Source organism: Astyanax mexicanus, chromosome 16 (genome assembly GCF_023375975.1).
Source record: "Astyanax mexicanus isolate ESR-SI-001 chromosome 16, AstMex3_surface, whole genome shotgun sequence".
Lineage (NCBI taxonomy): Eukaryota > Metazoa > Chordata > Actinopteri > Characiformes > Acestrorhamphidae > Astyanax > Astyanax mexicanus.
The window spans coordinates 30,678,321-30,690,779 of record NC_064423.1 but is presented as its reverse complement, the minus strand read 5'-3'; the positions used below and the strand labels follow the sequence as shown (position 1 = coordinate 30,690,779).

The 12,459-nt window shown below is 39.3% G+C and overlaps 1 protein-coding gene across 1 annotated transcript in view; it reads left to right on the top strand.

Annotated features, from left to right (window-relative positions):
- Positions 1-1,154: 1,154 nt before the first annotated feature.
- Positions 1,155-12,459, top strand: part of trappc10 (trafficking protein particle complex subunit 10) — a 30,800-nt gene continuing 19,495 nt past the window's right edge. Inside the window, exons 1-6 of the mRNA XM_049465574.1 lie at positions 1,155-1,365; positions 4,087-4,168; positions 5,797-5,932; positions 6,741-6,937; positions 7,899-8,094; positions 9,150-9,261. Coding sequence (XP_049321531.1) covers positions 1,305-1,365; positions 4,087-4,168; positions 5,797-5,932; positions 6,741-6,937; positions 7,899-8,094; positions 9,150-9,261 — 784 coding nt within the window. The 5' untranslated portion in view covers positions 1,155-1,304. The remainder of the gene's footprint in view (positions 1,366-4,086; positions 4,169-5,796; positions 5,933-6,740; positions 6,938-7,898; positions 8,095-9,149; positions 9,262-12,459) is intronic.

Genomic DNA, 12,459 nt, shown 5'->3' with positions numbered 1-12,459 from the left:
GTCACCCTAACCTCCCACATGATGTGGAGGCTCTCAAGCAGGTGGAGGTGTTATCCACTGCGCCGCACCAACCATCAAATAAAAGGACATAAAATAAATTGGGTTTTTGACTCGAATAAAGAAAAAATAATAAAAGAAATTAATAATGGTACTAGGGTTTTATATAATGGTTTAACAGTTAAAGAATCAGATAAAAAAGGAACTATAAAATATTAAACCTATATGTCCTATACAAAATTGTGCACAATTAGAAACATTGGATGCATTATTTGTTTGAATGTTATAGATTAAAGGAAGTATGGGATAAATTAAATCAAATTAGTGATAAAATAACAATAATCTATTATCTAATCTAAAAGTAATAAAATATGGATTTTTGAAGAAAGCCTTACAGAATATTAAAGGGAAATTATTTGGTTGATCATTTGCATGGTTTAATGTAAACTATGGAAAACAAGATGTAAGTTTGCCATAGAACATCTAAATATTACAAGTGGAAGTGTTTTTAATCAGACATGGTTGAACTTACAGACTGTGACTAGTTAGTTATCAGCAAAAAGGAGACAAATGGACATTTTAAAATGTTGATATTGTTTGTAGGTAATAATACTGTAAAGTTTATAATGTGTATATTATGTTTTTGGATATTGTGTTCAAAATGTATGTTTGAAATACATTTCTTCTTGAAAAAAAGAATTAATAAAGTATAAATAAACTATGGTACTATGGTTTCAAATGACAATTGAAAATATATGTAATTAAATATTATCTGAAAAAATGAGAGACATAACATGGCTAACTGCAAATGAAAGACTCCTTGTAATAAATCTTATAAAATGGAACTATAAAATAATTAGCCCTATATGTCCTATACCAAATCAATTAGAAACCTAAAGGCAATAAAATATGGACTTTTTAAAGAAAGCCTCACTGAATCTCAAAGGTAAAGTTTTTAATGTGTGTATTATGTTTTGGATATTGCGTTTGAGATGTATGTTTCATGTAAATTTCTTATTGGAAAGAAAATCAATTCAATAAAGTATAAATAAACCTAAGAGGTAGTGGAGTAGTACGTAGTAAGACGTAGAGAGTAGGGAATAGGGTGCGAGCACTTGCGAATAGCACGCACCCGCCGTTCCCTTCTCGCTCACTCCGGACATCGTCACCCTGTCAGCAGATAGGAAATGGCGAGGCGAAGCGGCCTCACCGACGCTGCGAGTGTAAGAGCGAGAGCCCCGGTTGTTTAACTCGGTTGACCGCCCGGACGTTTTCATGGTGGACTAAGGCCGAGCTTGTTCGAGCCCATGGAGCCCCATGAGGAGAAGCCCATCATCTACACGATGGAGAACAAACCCATAGTGACGTGTGAGTGCGCGGCTATAGGTTGTTGTTAGCAGTTGGAGCTAAGCTAAGCTAAAGCTAGTGGCTGCAGCCGCCGCCGCCGCCGCTGCTGCTGCTGCAGAGTCTGTCTGCCACCTCAGAGAAACCCTCACACATACAGATATATACGTGTATACATATGTACAAACTGTGACTAGTGTTTTATTGTACTGTAGAACAATCAAACACACCTACAGGCAGCCCCCTAAACACGTAGCCAACCAGCAAGCTAAATTAGGTGCTAGTTAACCTCCCTGCAAACTAGCTAGTTAGCTATTAGCATTAAGTGCCTTTAAACCGCCGGGCTGTTAATCTAGCGTTAGCGTTACTGAAGCTGCTGAGCTGGAATAACAGCCCTGGCCTGCTGCTCTGAATCTGAATGAATATGAAAATATCTAAAGATAAAGACTATATGTTAGTTTATACATCACAATTTTAATACAGGGCGAGAATACACTAATACATAATTCACATAACTGCACTCCTAACTCGCCTGCTTCGTGTTGGCATTTTCCATTCCACCTTAAATAGTGCAGTAGCTAGCCACATTCTGCTGCACTATTTAAGGTGGAAATTAATTTCTTAGCTACATTTTCTACATCAGCTTAGCAGGTTAAATAACAGTACAGCAGGTGTGGATAGCTACCTGGTGATTCTATGTGTAAAAGACTGGCTATATAACCTATAAGCTGTGAATTCAGCGTGCTGTCTTGTTTACTGAAGGAGGTGTGTGTTTGCCTTCGTGCTGCTTGGGGTGTGTAGCTATGTTTTCCACGGATGAGAGAAAAGGGAAATGCGTTCTTTCGCTTCCACTTCTCTGTAGTAAAGGCATGTTCAGCACTTAGTTCTGTGTTACAGTAAGCTGGTATGCTCTGGATATACTCCCTCATTACTGTCGTTTTCTGTCTTTTGCAGTGATCTTTTTTTTAATTTAGTCTAAGCATGTGTATATGCACCTGCCCATTGGTTGCTGTCATAGGAGAGCTGTCTGTGGACAACAATTTACATTCTTTTCCAAAAGAAAGAAATGCATGCCGAAGAATGTAGTTTGGTTTGTTTGATTGGAAACCGTCCACACCAAAACGCACCCTGTGGGCACGTGTTAAAGGGTCTTCTTTTGTTATGTGTGCTCACTCAGTTTTTTTTACATTATTTTAAAGCATATAGTTTAAAAGTGAACATGTTAAAACGTGATACATTTGAGTGTGTTTTCTTGATGGCAAACCATATAAACCAAAACATAATAAGGACAAGTGGGCAGGAGCTGAAGGGTCTTCAGATTGGCCTCTGTTGTGTTTTAAGAAGTTGTGTTTTTGAGGTCCTTTTGTTTTTGTATTTAGAAAGCCAGACTGATGCCAGTCAATCGTTATTTAATTTTAGGTTTGGCACTATTTCTAATGTTTTCTGTGCCAAAGTTGTAGCTGTTTGTTAGTTAACTTAAATTACTTTCATAAATATTTTTATTGGCTTTCTTTTTTAAGTGAAACAGTATGCTTGTGTTGTGCTGTGCTTTCTTACTGCCATAGTGTCTTTTTTTGTTTTTAAATAGTTAGATCAAAATGTGAACAACCCATAGTGGTTCAGTGTTAAACACACTGCCATAGTGATTTGGCCCTTGAGCCAAGGCCCTTAACCCTCACTGTTCCACAGGTGCTGCAGCAATATCACTGTGATTGGATGCTGTTCTCTCATATTGCTTTTGCGTCTTCAGTTTTATTTAAAGCAGTAAACACACATGACTGTCAAAGTGGCCAAGTATTACCTCCCTCAACAGTGTCTTTAAAGCTGATGAGGACTTGTCATCTTCTATATCTCTATAAGTCATTTAGTCCCTGTCTATACCCTAGTGTGCTTTCACGTCTTCCTTGTTAGGTCCAGACCTTTTTCACCTTTCAAACAAAAATAGGCGGTGTAAATGGTGCCCTGTTCCAAATGATAGAAAAAATTGGTTGAACCAGATAAGGTGGTCTTGGTCTGTATCAACTGAATCATGAGTCTTGCTGAAATGGCAACACGGCAATGTCTGATGTATGCCCTTCTATAATCCAATCAGTGTTGGGTATAATTAGACACAGTTCACATAGGTAATAATGACAGCGGGGGTGTGAAACCAAAACTGTCAAAAGATCACATACCTGAATATGACTGTATATGACTGTGGCATGCCCTCAGTGCACATTGGCTGCAATAATTTCAAGAATGGTTTTATCTCACTTCTACCAAAGTCTCTAAGCTGAGGAGGATACAGTTGTTAAAATTCCATCAGATACCAGCTTATATCTTGTTCTGCTAGGCAAATGTGTCCAGTGTTTTGTCATATTACCCACTATTTAGAACTAAAGTCTCACTAAAGGAGTGAAAATGGGTGCAAGGACACAGCAGCAGAATTTGATGAATGCATATTTTTCCTTTCACTTTGGCTGCATATAAAACAAAAGCCCTGAATACCTACACAGCCTACATAACACACAAAGACATTTGTGTTTATTTGATGCTGCTGGCAAAACAAATCCTTGTTGCTCATAAGAATGATAAAAGGATTGCTGTCTGGAAGATGTATTAGTCCTCATGTAAATAGAATATCTCAGATCTGTTGCACGTTAAGCTGGACACAACTGTCATTTCTCAAGACAGCATTAGGTTGTATATGTGTTTCTTTAATGTGAGGAAAGACGAGTCATGTCAGCCGTCCTTGTCTTCATGCAGGTGCCGGGGACCAGACGCTCTTCACAGGTCTCTACAGTTTGCTGGCACAGCAGCTGCCCAGAGAGCCAATGGAGTGGAGAAGGTGAGGGTGCCTGTCCTACTCAATCATTCAGCCTTATGAGACTGGCAGATTACGGTTTATATTTCAGGTTGATGCTGCTGCTTGAAATATTTTTTGTCATGTACATCTGTAGTGATGCATACACATTTATAAAACAAGTCTAATAAAGGTATAAATGTGTCTGGAGTCAGCTGCATTAATCTTTATAAAGAAATGCAACATTTCTATTAAGTAATGTAATTAATTAAGTTAAATAAAATGCAGATATATTACTTTTGTAACCCATCCTTGCCTCCAATGTCTGCTTTTTTCCTATCCTGTAGTTTCCTATAGCGACATGTATCTTTAGAGTATATGCTTGTTAATCATTATAGCAGCAACAGCCAGATGAATATATAAGTAATCTTATTGGAGAATTCCAATGTGACTTTTTGTCCACATTGTGCAGCCCTGATTATTGTAAACCGGAGATGACCAGGTGCTCATCTTTGAGGCCCTTCTTTCGGTTTGTCCCACTAGAATGTTGCCACAACCCCACCCACGTAAAGCTGTTTAAACACTTACCCTCTTTATTTGGAGTTTTTATTCCGTGCACTTTGACTTCCAAAGATAAGTCGTTGACCCCACTGGTATAGACTTTGTCTTTAAGTTTCATTGGATCTGTATCAGCAAATCTCACAAACACACCGCTACCTTGTCAGTGTCACTGCAGTTCTAAGAATCTAAGACCCACCTCCTAAATAGTACCTGCTCTACTCTGTGGTTGTCCTGTGGGTTCCTCACAAGTAAAGAACAGATTTAGTCTAAAACGTATGCCGATAAAGAGATACAGGACTACAGATTGTAGAACTTCAAGTGCTTCAAAGTGCTCCTTTGTGGTCAATTGAGTTGATAAAATAGACAGCGAGTGCATTTTTTATACATAGGTTTAGCTCTACAGATGTACTGTGACATGTTTTTATCAGTCTGCTGTTTTTTCTGTACAGAGTGAGTATTTACAGCCTTAAGTGAAGCTTGATTTAGCTCAAAGTAAAGGTGAGTTCTCGTCGGTCAAACTCCCTTGTCTAAGCTGTTTATAGGTCTGCACTGAAAATGTGGGCTACAGGTAGATGTTATCCTCTACACTGTACTTGAAGATTAATAATATTTTAAACTTGTGTTGGTCCATCATTTTAAATGTGCAAAAAGACACTTGAGTTGTATGTATGACTAGGAAAGCAGGACCATACCAATCCATTTCCTTTGGATGATAGTGTCTTTGACCTTCGTATGCAGCCTTCCTGTTTTTGCCTGAAAGGCAAAAGTCATTGTCAATTTCGGAACATTCTATTAAGTGGAATAGCAGAAAAGTAGGACAACTGGTTTCGCTTTCCAAGCCCTGTGGAGTTCAGGCTACGCTTCCTGACAGAGGCTAGTGACCTGACCATTGTGTTTCTAGAAAGCTACTGGGAAAGTCACTCCAGGCTAAAGCATTAGATATGTTTTTTTTAGGAGTGACAGTGATTGGTGCAAGAAATTGCAGTTACATATTACATATTGACCAGCAGGTCTGTATTTTTGTATATACCCTGTGCATTTTTTTACAGTGGGTCATACAGTGTATTTATTGTATTGTGACCATATTGATTCTAATTGTTTGTTTTTGGCAGGTCGTATGGGCGAGCACCAAAGATGATCCACCTAGAGGCTAATTTTGTGCAGTTCAAAGAGGAGCTGCTCCCTAAAGAGGGGAACAAAGCTCTTCTTACATTCCCCTTCCTGCACATCTACTGGACTGACTGCTGCGTAAGTATCAGTCTCAGCCAGATACAATATGCAGCTACAGTAGAATTATAGTAGAATTTCTTTCCCTAAATCGAAAGCCTAAGGTTAAAAAGTGTTTGTCAGTATATATATATATATAAAAATGTGCATCAGTTAGTGCTGTACAGAGACATTAAAGATGACCAGAAGTTGAAGTTTAGAGGGTTCTTGACTAATTAATGTTTTTTGGGCTGTTTAAGAAATAAGATCTAGGATCTAGTGATTTGATCTTTTTTGACCTGAAAATAAATGTCATTATATGCTTCTCCATGTCTTTCAGTCAAAAAAGTCTCTGAAATCTGAAGGAGAATAATTATCAAAGACTATGGCTTTATGCTTTGTAGAACAGAACAAGTGCACATTATTTTGGTTTAGGCCAGCACAGCGTAGGCATTTTGATAACGGCCTTCAGCAGTACATCTCAGATCCCAGAAAACATCAACAATGTCTTAAATCTGGTCATTGTGACCCAGCTAAAACAACAGAGAATTTATATATTTTAAAGCTTATGCAAACTCACAGCACCTCTGTAACAAGTGGTTCTTCTATGGCTTTGGTTGTAGAACCATTTGGATTAAATGTTTCTTTATTTATAGAGTGTATTATCAGTTACAGTCAGTTAGCATTGGCTTGCTGAAGAAGAAGATTTAGCTTATTGATTAGCAGCAAGAGCTGAAATAAACTTTATAGTTACTTGAACTTTAAAATGTTACAAATATTGTTATTAAAATCTTTTAATAACCTTAATAATCCTTTTATTGACTATCTCCAACTTGTGCCCGTGCTCTAGGATACAGAGACCTATAAAGCCTCCGTGAAGGAGGATATGCAGCGGTGGCAGGGCGTCCTGCGGCTGCACGGCTCCTCAGACTGGCTCATCGTGGTGGTGGAGAGCGACGGAAAGAAGAAGAACAAAACCAACATCCTGCCCCGCACCTCCATCATGGACAAGATCCGCAACGACTTCTGCAACAAGCAAAGCGACAGGTGAGAACAGCCCAGCAGCAGCTGCAGACCCTCCTGGCTCCCTCCGGTCCATTAACACCAGCTGAAGGTCATCTGCAAGCCTCATCATTTTCAGGCTGATGCAAATGTGTGGCAGCGTGTTTGGATGTGGGGTGTGCTATCAGATGTACTGTGTGCTGTTGTCTGTGCTGTCCGTTCTGTGCTACTTTAGAGAGGACTTAACTGGCAGGCCCTATTTATGGCCTGAGGCCCCACCTCCCCAGAGCCTCTATGTAAAGGCATGACTCATGTCTGCTGTGTGTGGGAGCTTTACAGTTAAGACACACTGTAGAAACACTGTAGGAACACTCTCAGCCAACAGTATAGTTACTGTTACTGTAATATCTTAAACTTTTTAATGATCTGCCTTAAGGAGCCATTATAATGCGTGTGCAAAGGGATTTACGAATGTTCCCATGAGACTCTATGCTGTATATGGGGGAAAATGACTGTGATAAATGTACTGTTATTGAGATACAATATCAGTCATGGTAAATGAGAATACCCCTGTGCTAAAAATGAAACAGTTTTTTGTAGTTAAAGCATTACAGTTAGATCTCAGATCTAATTGAGAAATTATCATCTTTGTGTTTTTACACAGCAATAAAATAATAATATCTACAGAGTCATTTTGAGGCAAATACCAGTAAAATTATATGTATTGTATTTGTCTCAATGTTCTTAATTTACTTTACACTTACAGTATCTCTTTATTACAAGTATGGTTCATTACAAAAAACAAAAAGTGGTACTTTAAATGACATTACTCCAATAACATTTTGAAGTGCCTTTATTTTAAAGGGTGTATTTAAATTCACAAATCTAGTCCTTGTCCTCATATAAGTGCAGCATTTGGCCTTCCAGAGTCATCTTATTATTTCTATCGCTCAGGCTGTCTCTTTTGTCCCCCCCCCACCCCCCCCCCCCCCCCCCCCCCCCCAAGGTGTGTTGCCCTGTCGGACCCCCTGAGGGAATCTACTCGCTCTCAGGAGTCGTGGAGCTCGTTCCTGACGAAGCTGCGCACTCTGCTTCTCATGTCCTTTACTAAGAACCTGGGTCGCTTTGAAGACGACATGCGTACGCTCAGAGAGAAACGTACCGAGCCTGGCTGGAGCTTCTGTGATTACTTCATGGTCCAGGTACTTCTGTTACGAATGCTGTTGGTCAGGAATCTTTTGAATTTAGCATGACCATCAAAGCACTGGATCGTATAATCAGGAGATCACTGTATTAATCTGTACTACAGGTAAAGGTCTCATTCCATGGATTTTTATTCATTTTAAAAATGACTAGTTGTGTGACTCTAGTATGAGTGAATGCCATGTGAGCTGTTTTTTGTGAAAATAAGAGCGCTCAGGTGTTTCTATTTAGCCCTACTTTAGACTGAATTAGAGGGCTCTGAACGAAGACAGGTTTTGGCTCTTGGTCATGATTGGCTAACAGCACTGCAGCAGAGAACGCTTAGCTGCCTTCTCCCCAGTCTGTCTTACTCTAAAACTTAAAGGACAGGGTTCAGCGCTGTCTGTGGGCGGTCCTGAGCTGAGGAGGGCGAGGCCATGAACTCACTGGTTGACGTCAACACCCTAATGTCTCTCTGATCAACTCGTATTTCTGAGGATTTTCTTTTACTAGCTACTGCAGACAGGGAGGATGAGAGAGTTTCTTATGCAGCATCATATACAACTCAGAGAGACCTATAGTATTTCACAAAAAAAACAACAAAAGGTGTGTTTTAGCAGAATGAGATCTTTAATCAGCATAACTGGTCTTTCCCTGGGTGCGTAAAATGGTCCCCCATCTATCTCATATCTGAATTGAAAGGTTGTAAAATGTTGCATAATTGTCTGATGTTTAAAATAATTTAAATATCTTAATAAACGAATCATAATAAAATTATTACTAACTCTAATATCTTCTCTTTAACTGTTAAGTGTTGCCTTAAATCCAACTATTTTATCTCCTCTCAGTCTCCCAAAGTACTTTCACTGTCTGCAAGTGATAATTAATCCCCAGAGGATCTGTGTGTCAGCCCCTTCGATATGAGACTGCTGATCTAGGAACAGTTTTTTTTTTCTTCTCTCCTAAAAATAAAACTAACAGCAGTTATGCCGGCAAGTATCAACTTATCTTAGAACATTCCTTCTGCTGTGGGATGCTTAATCTCTGTGGTTTTTCTGTGGTGTTCTGTTTGTAGGAGGAGTTGGCGTTTGTGTTTGAGATGCTACAGCAGTATGAAGATGCCCTCGTCCAGTACGATGAACTGGATGCTCTCTTCACCCAGTATGTGCTCAACTTTGGAGCCGGAGGTACAGTGGTTTCTACACATCTGTTTTCTTGGAGGTTTTGATTCAAATTTGGGTACAAATATAGGTATAGTGCTTTTCAAAAATTACCTGCCATGTTGTCAAATTTGCAGCCAGAGTCAGTAGAGAGCAGAGAGAGGTGGAACCAGACTCACCTACTCAAGGGCGTAGGAGCGGGCTTGATATTGGGGGGGGGGGGGGGGGGGCATTTGCCAATATGAACCCAAGCCCACCCTATAGTTTCCTAGAACAACATTTGTGGAAATTACTAATTAATGACTAATTAAAAGTAAATTATTATTATAAGGTGATTTTACAACCTAAACATGTTACTCCACGTTAAAATTATGCATACAATGTCTGAATTATATACAGTTGTGGTCAAAAGTTTACATACACTTGTAAAAAAACATAATGTTATGGCTGTCTTGAGTTTTCAATAAGTTCTACAACTCTTATTTTTCTGTGATAGAGTGATCGGAACACATACATGTTTGTCACAAAAAACAGTCATAAAATTTGGTTCTTTCATAAATTTATTATGGGTCTGCTGAAAATGTCACCAAATCTGCTGGGTCAAAAATATACATACAGCAACATTAGTATTTGGTTACATGTCCCTTGGCCATTTTCACGGCAACTAGGCGCTTTTGGTAGCCATCCACAAGCTCCTGGCAAGCTTCAGGTCGAATGTTTGACCACTCTTCTTGACAGAATTGGTGCAGTTCAGCTAAATGTGATGGTTTTCTTGCATGAACCCGTTTCTTTAGCACTGTCCACATGTTCTCAATGGGGTTTAAGTCAGGACTTTGGGAAGGCCATTCTAAAACCTTAATTCTAGCCTGGTTTAGCCATTCCTTTACCACTTTTGATGTGTGTTTTGGGTCATTGTCTTGTTGGAACACCCAACTGCGCCCAAGACCCAACCTTCAGGCTGATGGTTTTAAGTTTTCCTGCAGAATTTGGAGGTAATCCTCCTTCTTCATTATCCCATTTACTTTCTGCAAAGAACCAGTTCCACTGGCAGCAAAACATCCCCAGAGCATAATACTAGGCATGGTGTTCCTGGGATTAAAGGCCTCACCTTTTCTCCTCCAAACATATTGCTGGGTGTTGTGGCCAAACAGCTCAATTTTTGTTTCGTCTGACCAGAGAACTTTCCTCCAGAAGGTTTTATCTTTGTCCATGTGATCAGCAGCAAACTTCAGCCGAGTCTTAAGGTGCCTTTTCTGGAGCAAGGGCTTCTTTCTTGCACGGCAGCCTCTCAGTCCATGGCGATGTAAAACACGCTTGACTGTGGAGACTGACACCTGTGTTCCATCAGCTTCCAAATCCTTGCAGACCTGCTTCTTGGTGATTCTTGGTTGACTCTTGACCATCCTGACCAATCTCCTCTCGGCAGCATGTGATAGCTTGCGTTTTCTTCCTGATCGTGGCAGTGACACAACTGTTCCATGCACTTTATACTTGCGTATAATTGTCTGCACAGTTGCTCTTGGGACCTGTAGCTGCTTTGAAATGGCTCCAAGTGACTTCCCTGACTTGTTCAAGTCAATAATTCGCTTTTTCAGATCCACACTGAGTTCCTTTGACTTTCCCATTGTAGCTTTTGTAGCTGAGTCTAATCACTGGGTCAAATGAGCCCTATTTAAATGGGCTCATGAGAAGTCAACAGCTGTAGTCAATCAGAATCACTTACAAGAAGTGAAGAGGCCATGACATGAAGCTAATTTGATTGACACAACTCGCTACATCACCAAAATTGACAAATTTTGTTGCTGTATGTATATTTTTGACCCAGCAGATTTGGTGACATTTTCAGCAGACCCATAATAAATTTATGAAAGAACCAAATTTTATGACTGTTTTTTGTGACAAACATGTATGTGTTCCGATCACTCTATCACAGAAAAATAAGAGTTGTAGAACTTATTGAAAACTCAAGACAGCCATAACATTATGTTTTTTTACAAGTGTATGTAAACTTTTGACCACAACTGTACATATGACAAAAATGATCAGTTATCACCTAATATTTATAATAATAGATTTGTGTATTATTTTTTATTATTATTCTTATTATTATGAATTGGCATTATAATTCTGTCATATATTTACATTTTCTCCTGCGCTTTTTTTTCTACTAAGAGCTCTTCTTAAGATGTTGTCCTTTTATGTAAAAGAATGTAACTTTACGTTTCATAGAGATTTTTATAAACATCAGGATAAGTGGTCTTACTGTGAACTACAAATGAACAGAAGTCACGTTACAGCAGTGTTTCCTGGGGCGTCCCGGGTCTTTCTGTGCGGCGTTTGCACGTTCTCCCCGTGTCTGCGTGGGTTTCCTCCGGGTTCTCCGGTTTCCTCCCACAGTCCAAAGACGGCACGTTCAGGCTAATTGGAACTTGATTGAAATTGCCCCTTAGGTGTGAGTGTGTGAGTGAATGTGTCTGTGTGTCTGTCTGTGTCTGTCTGCCTTGCGATGGCTTAGATCGTAGAACCTTGTGATTAGACAGTACCTTTCCTGCCGCGAAATAGCCGACGAGCTGATGTGGCGTTAAACTCGACTACCCAACCCAACCCAACAGCAGTGTTTCTCAACCCAGTTCTTACATATTCTACTGCATATTAACACTGTTCTGCATATTCTAGAGCTTCCTCTGCTTTAAAGGCATTTAATAAAGTGGTGGTATGATGTGTCTAATACACTGCTGGATATACATAATGATTGATTTAGGGTCTAGAGGGAGCTAAGGGATTTTAACAGGTAAACTCAATAAATAAATGTTTATTAGCTGATCAGTTAAATCCGCTGGAAAACGCACAATTTTAAGGGCAGTGATCAGGGTTAAGAAACTGCTTTAAACTACTAACATAAAGTACTGTACTACATTCTGGCTATCCACTACATCCAGCTTCTAGATATCTAGTTAGCTAAATTAATTTTCGTTCATTATAGCTTAGAGTAAGTCCTGTAATCCTAAATTAATAGTGAAATAGTGATTAGCTGATCAGGTACAGGTCAAGTTGAACATTACATATATAGCTGTTTTTTTCTTTAACCCTGTCTCCCAATTTAGCTAATTTTAAAGTTAAGCTAACTCACTAACACAGCTGCAGTTTATTAATAAACTTGATCTGTGTGCTGATTCAAAGACGTGTGTTTTTAACCAGCTATCAGAAACATATCACAGTTTATGT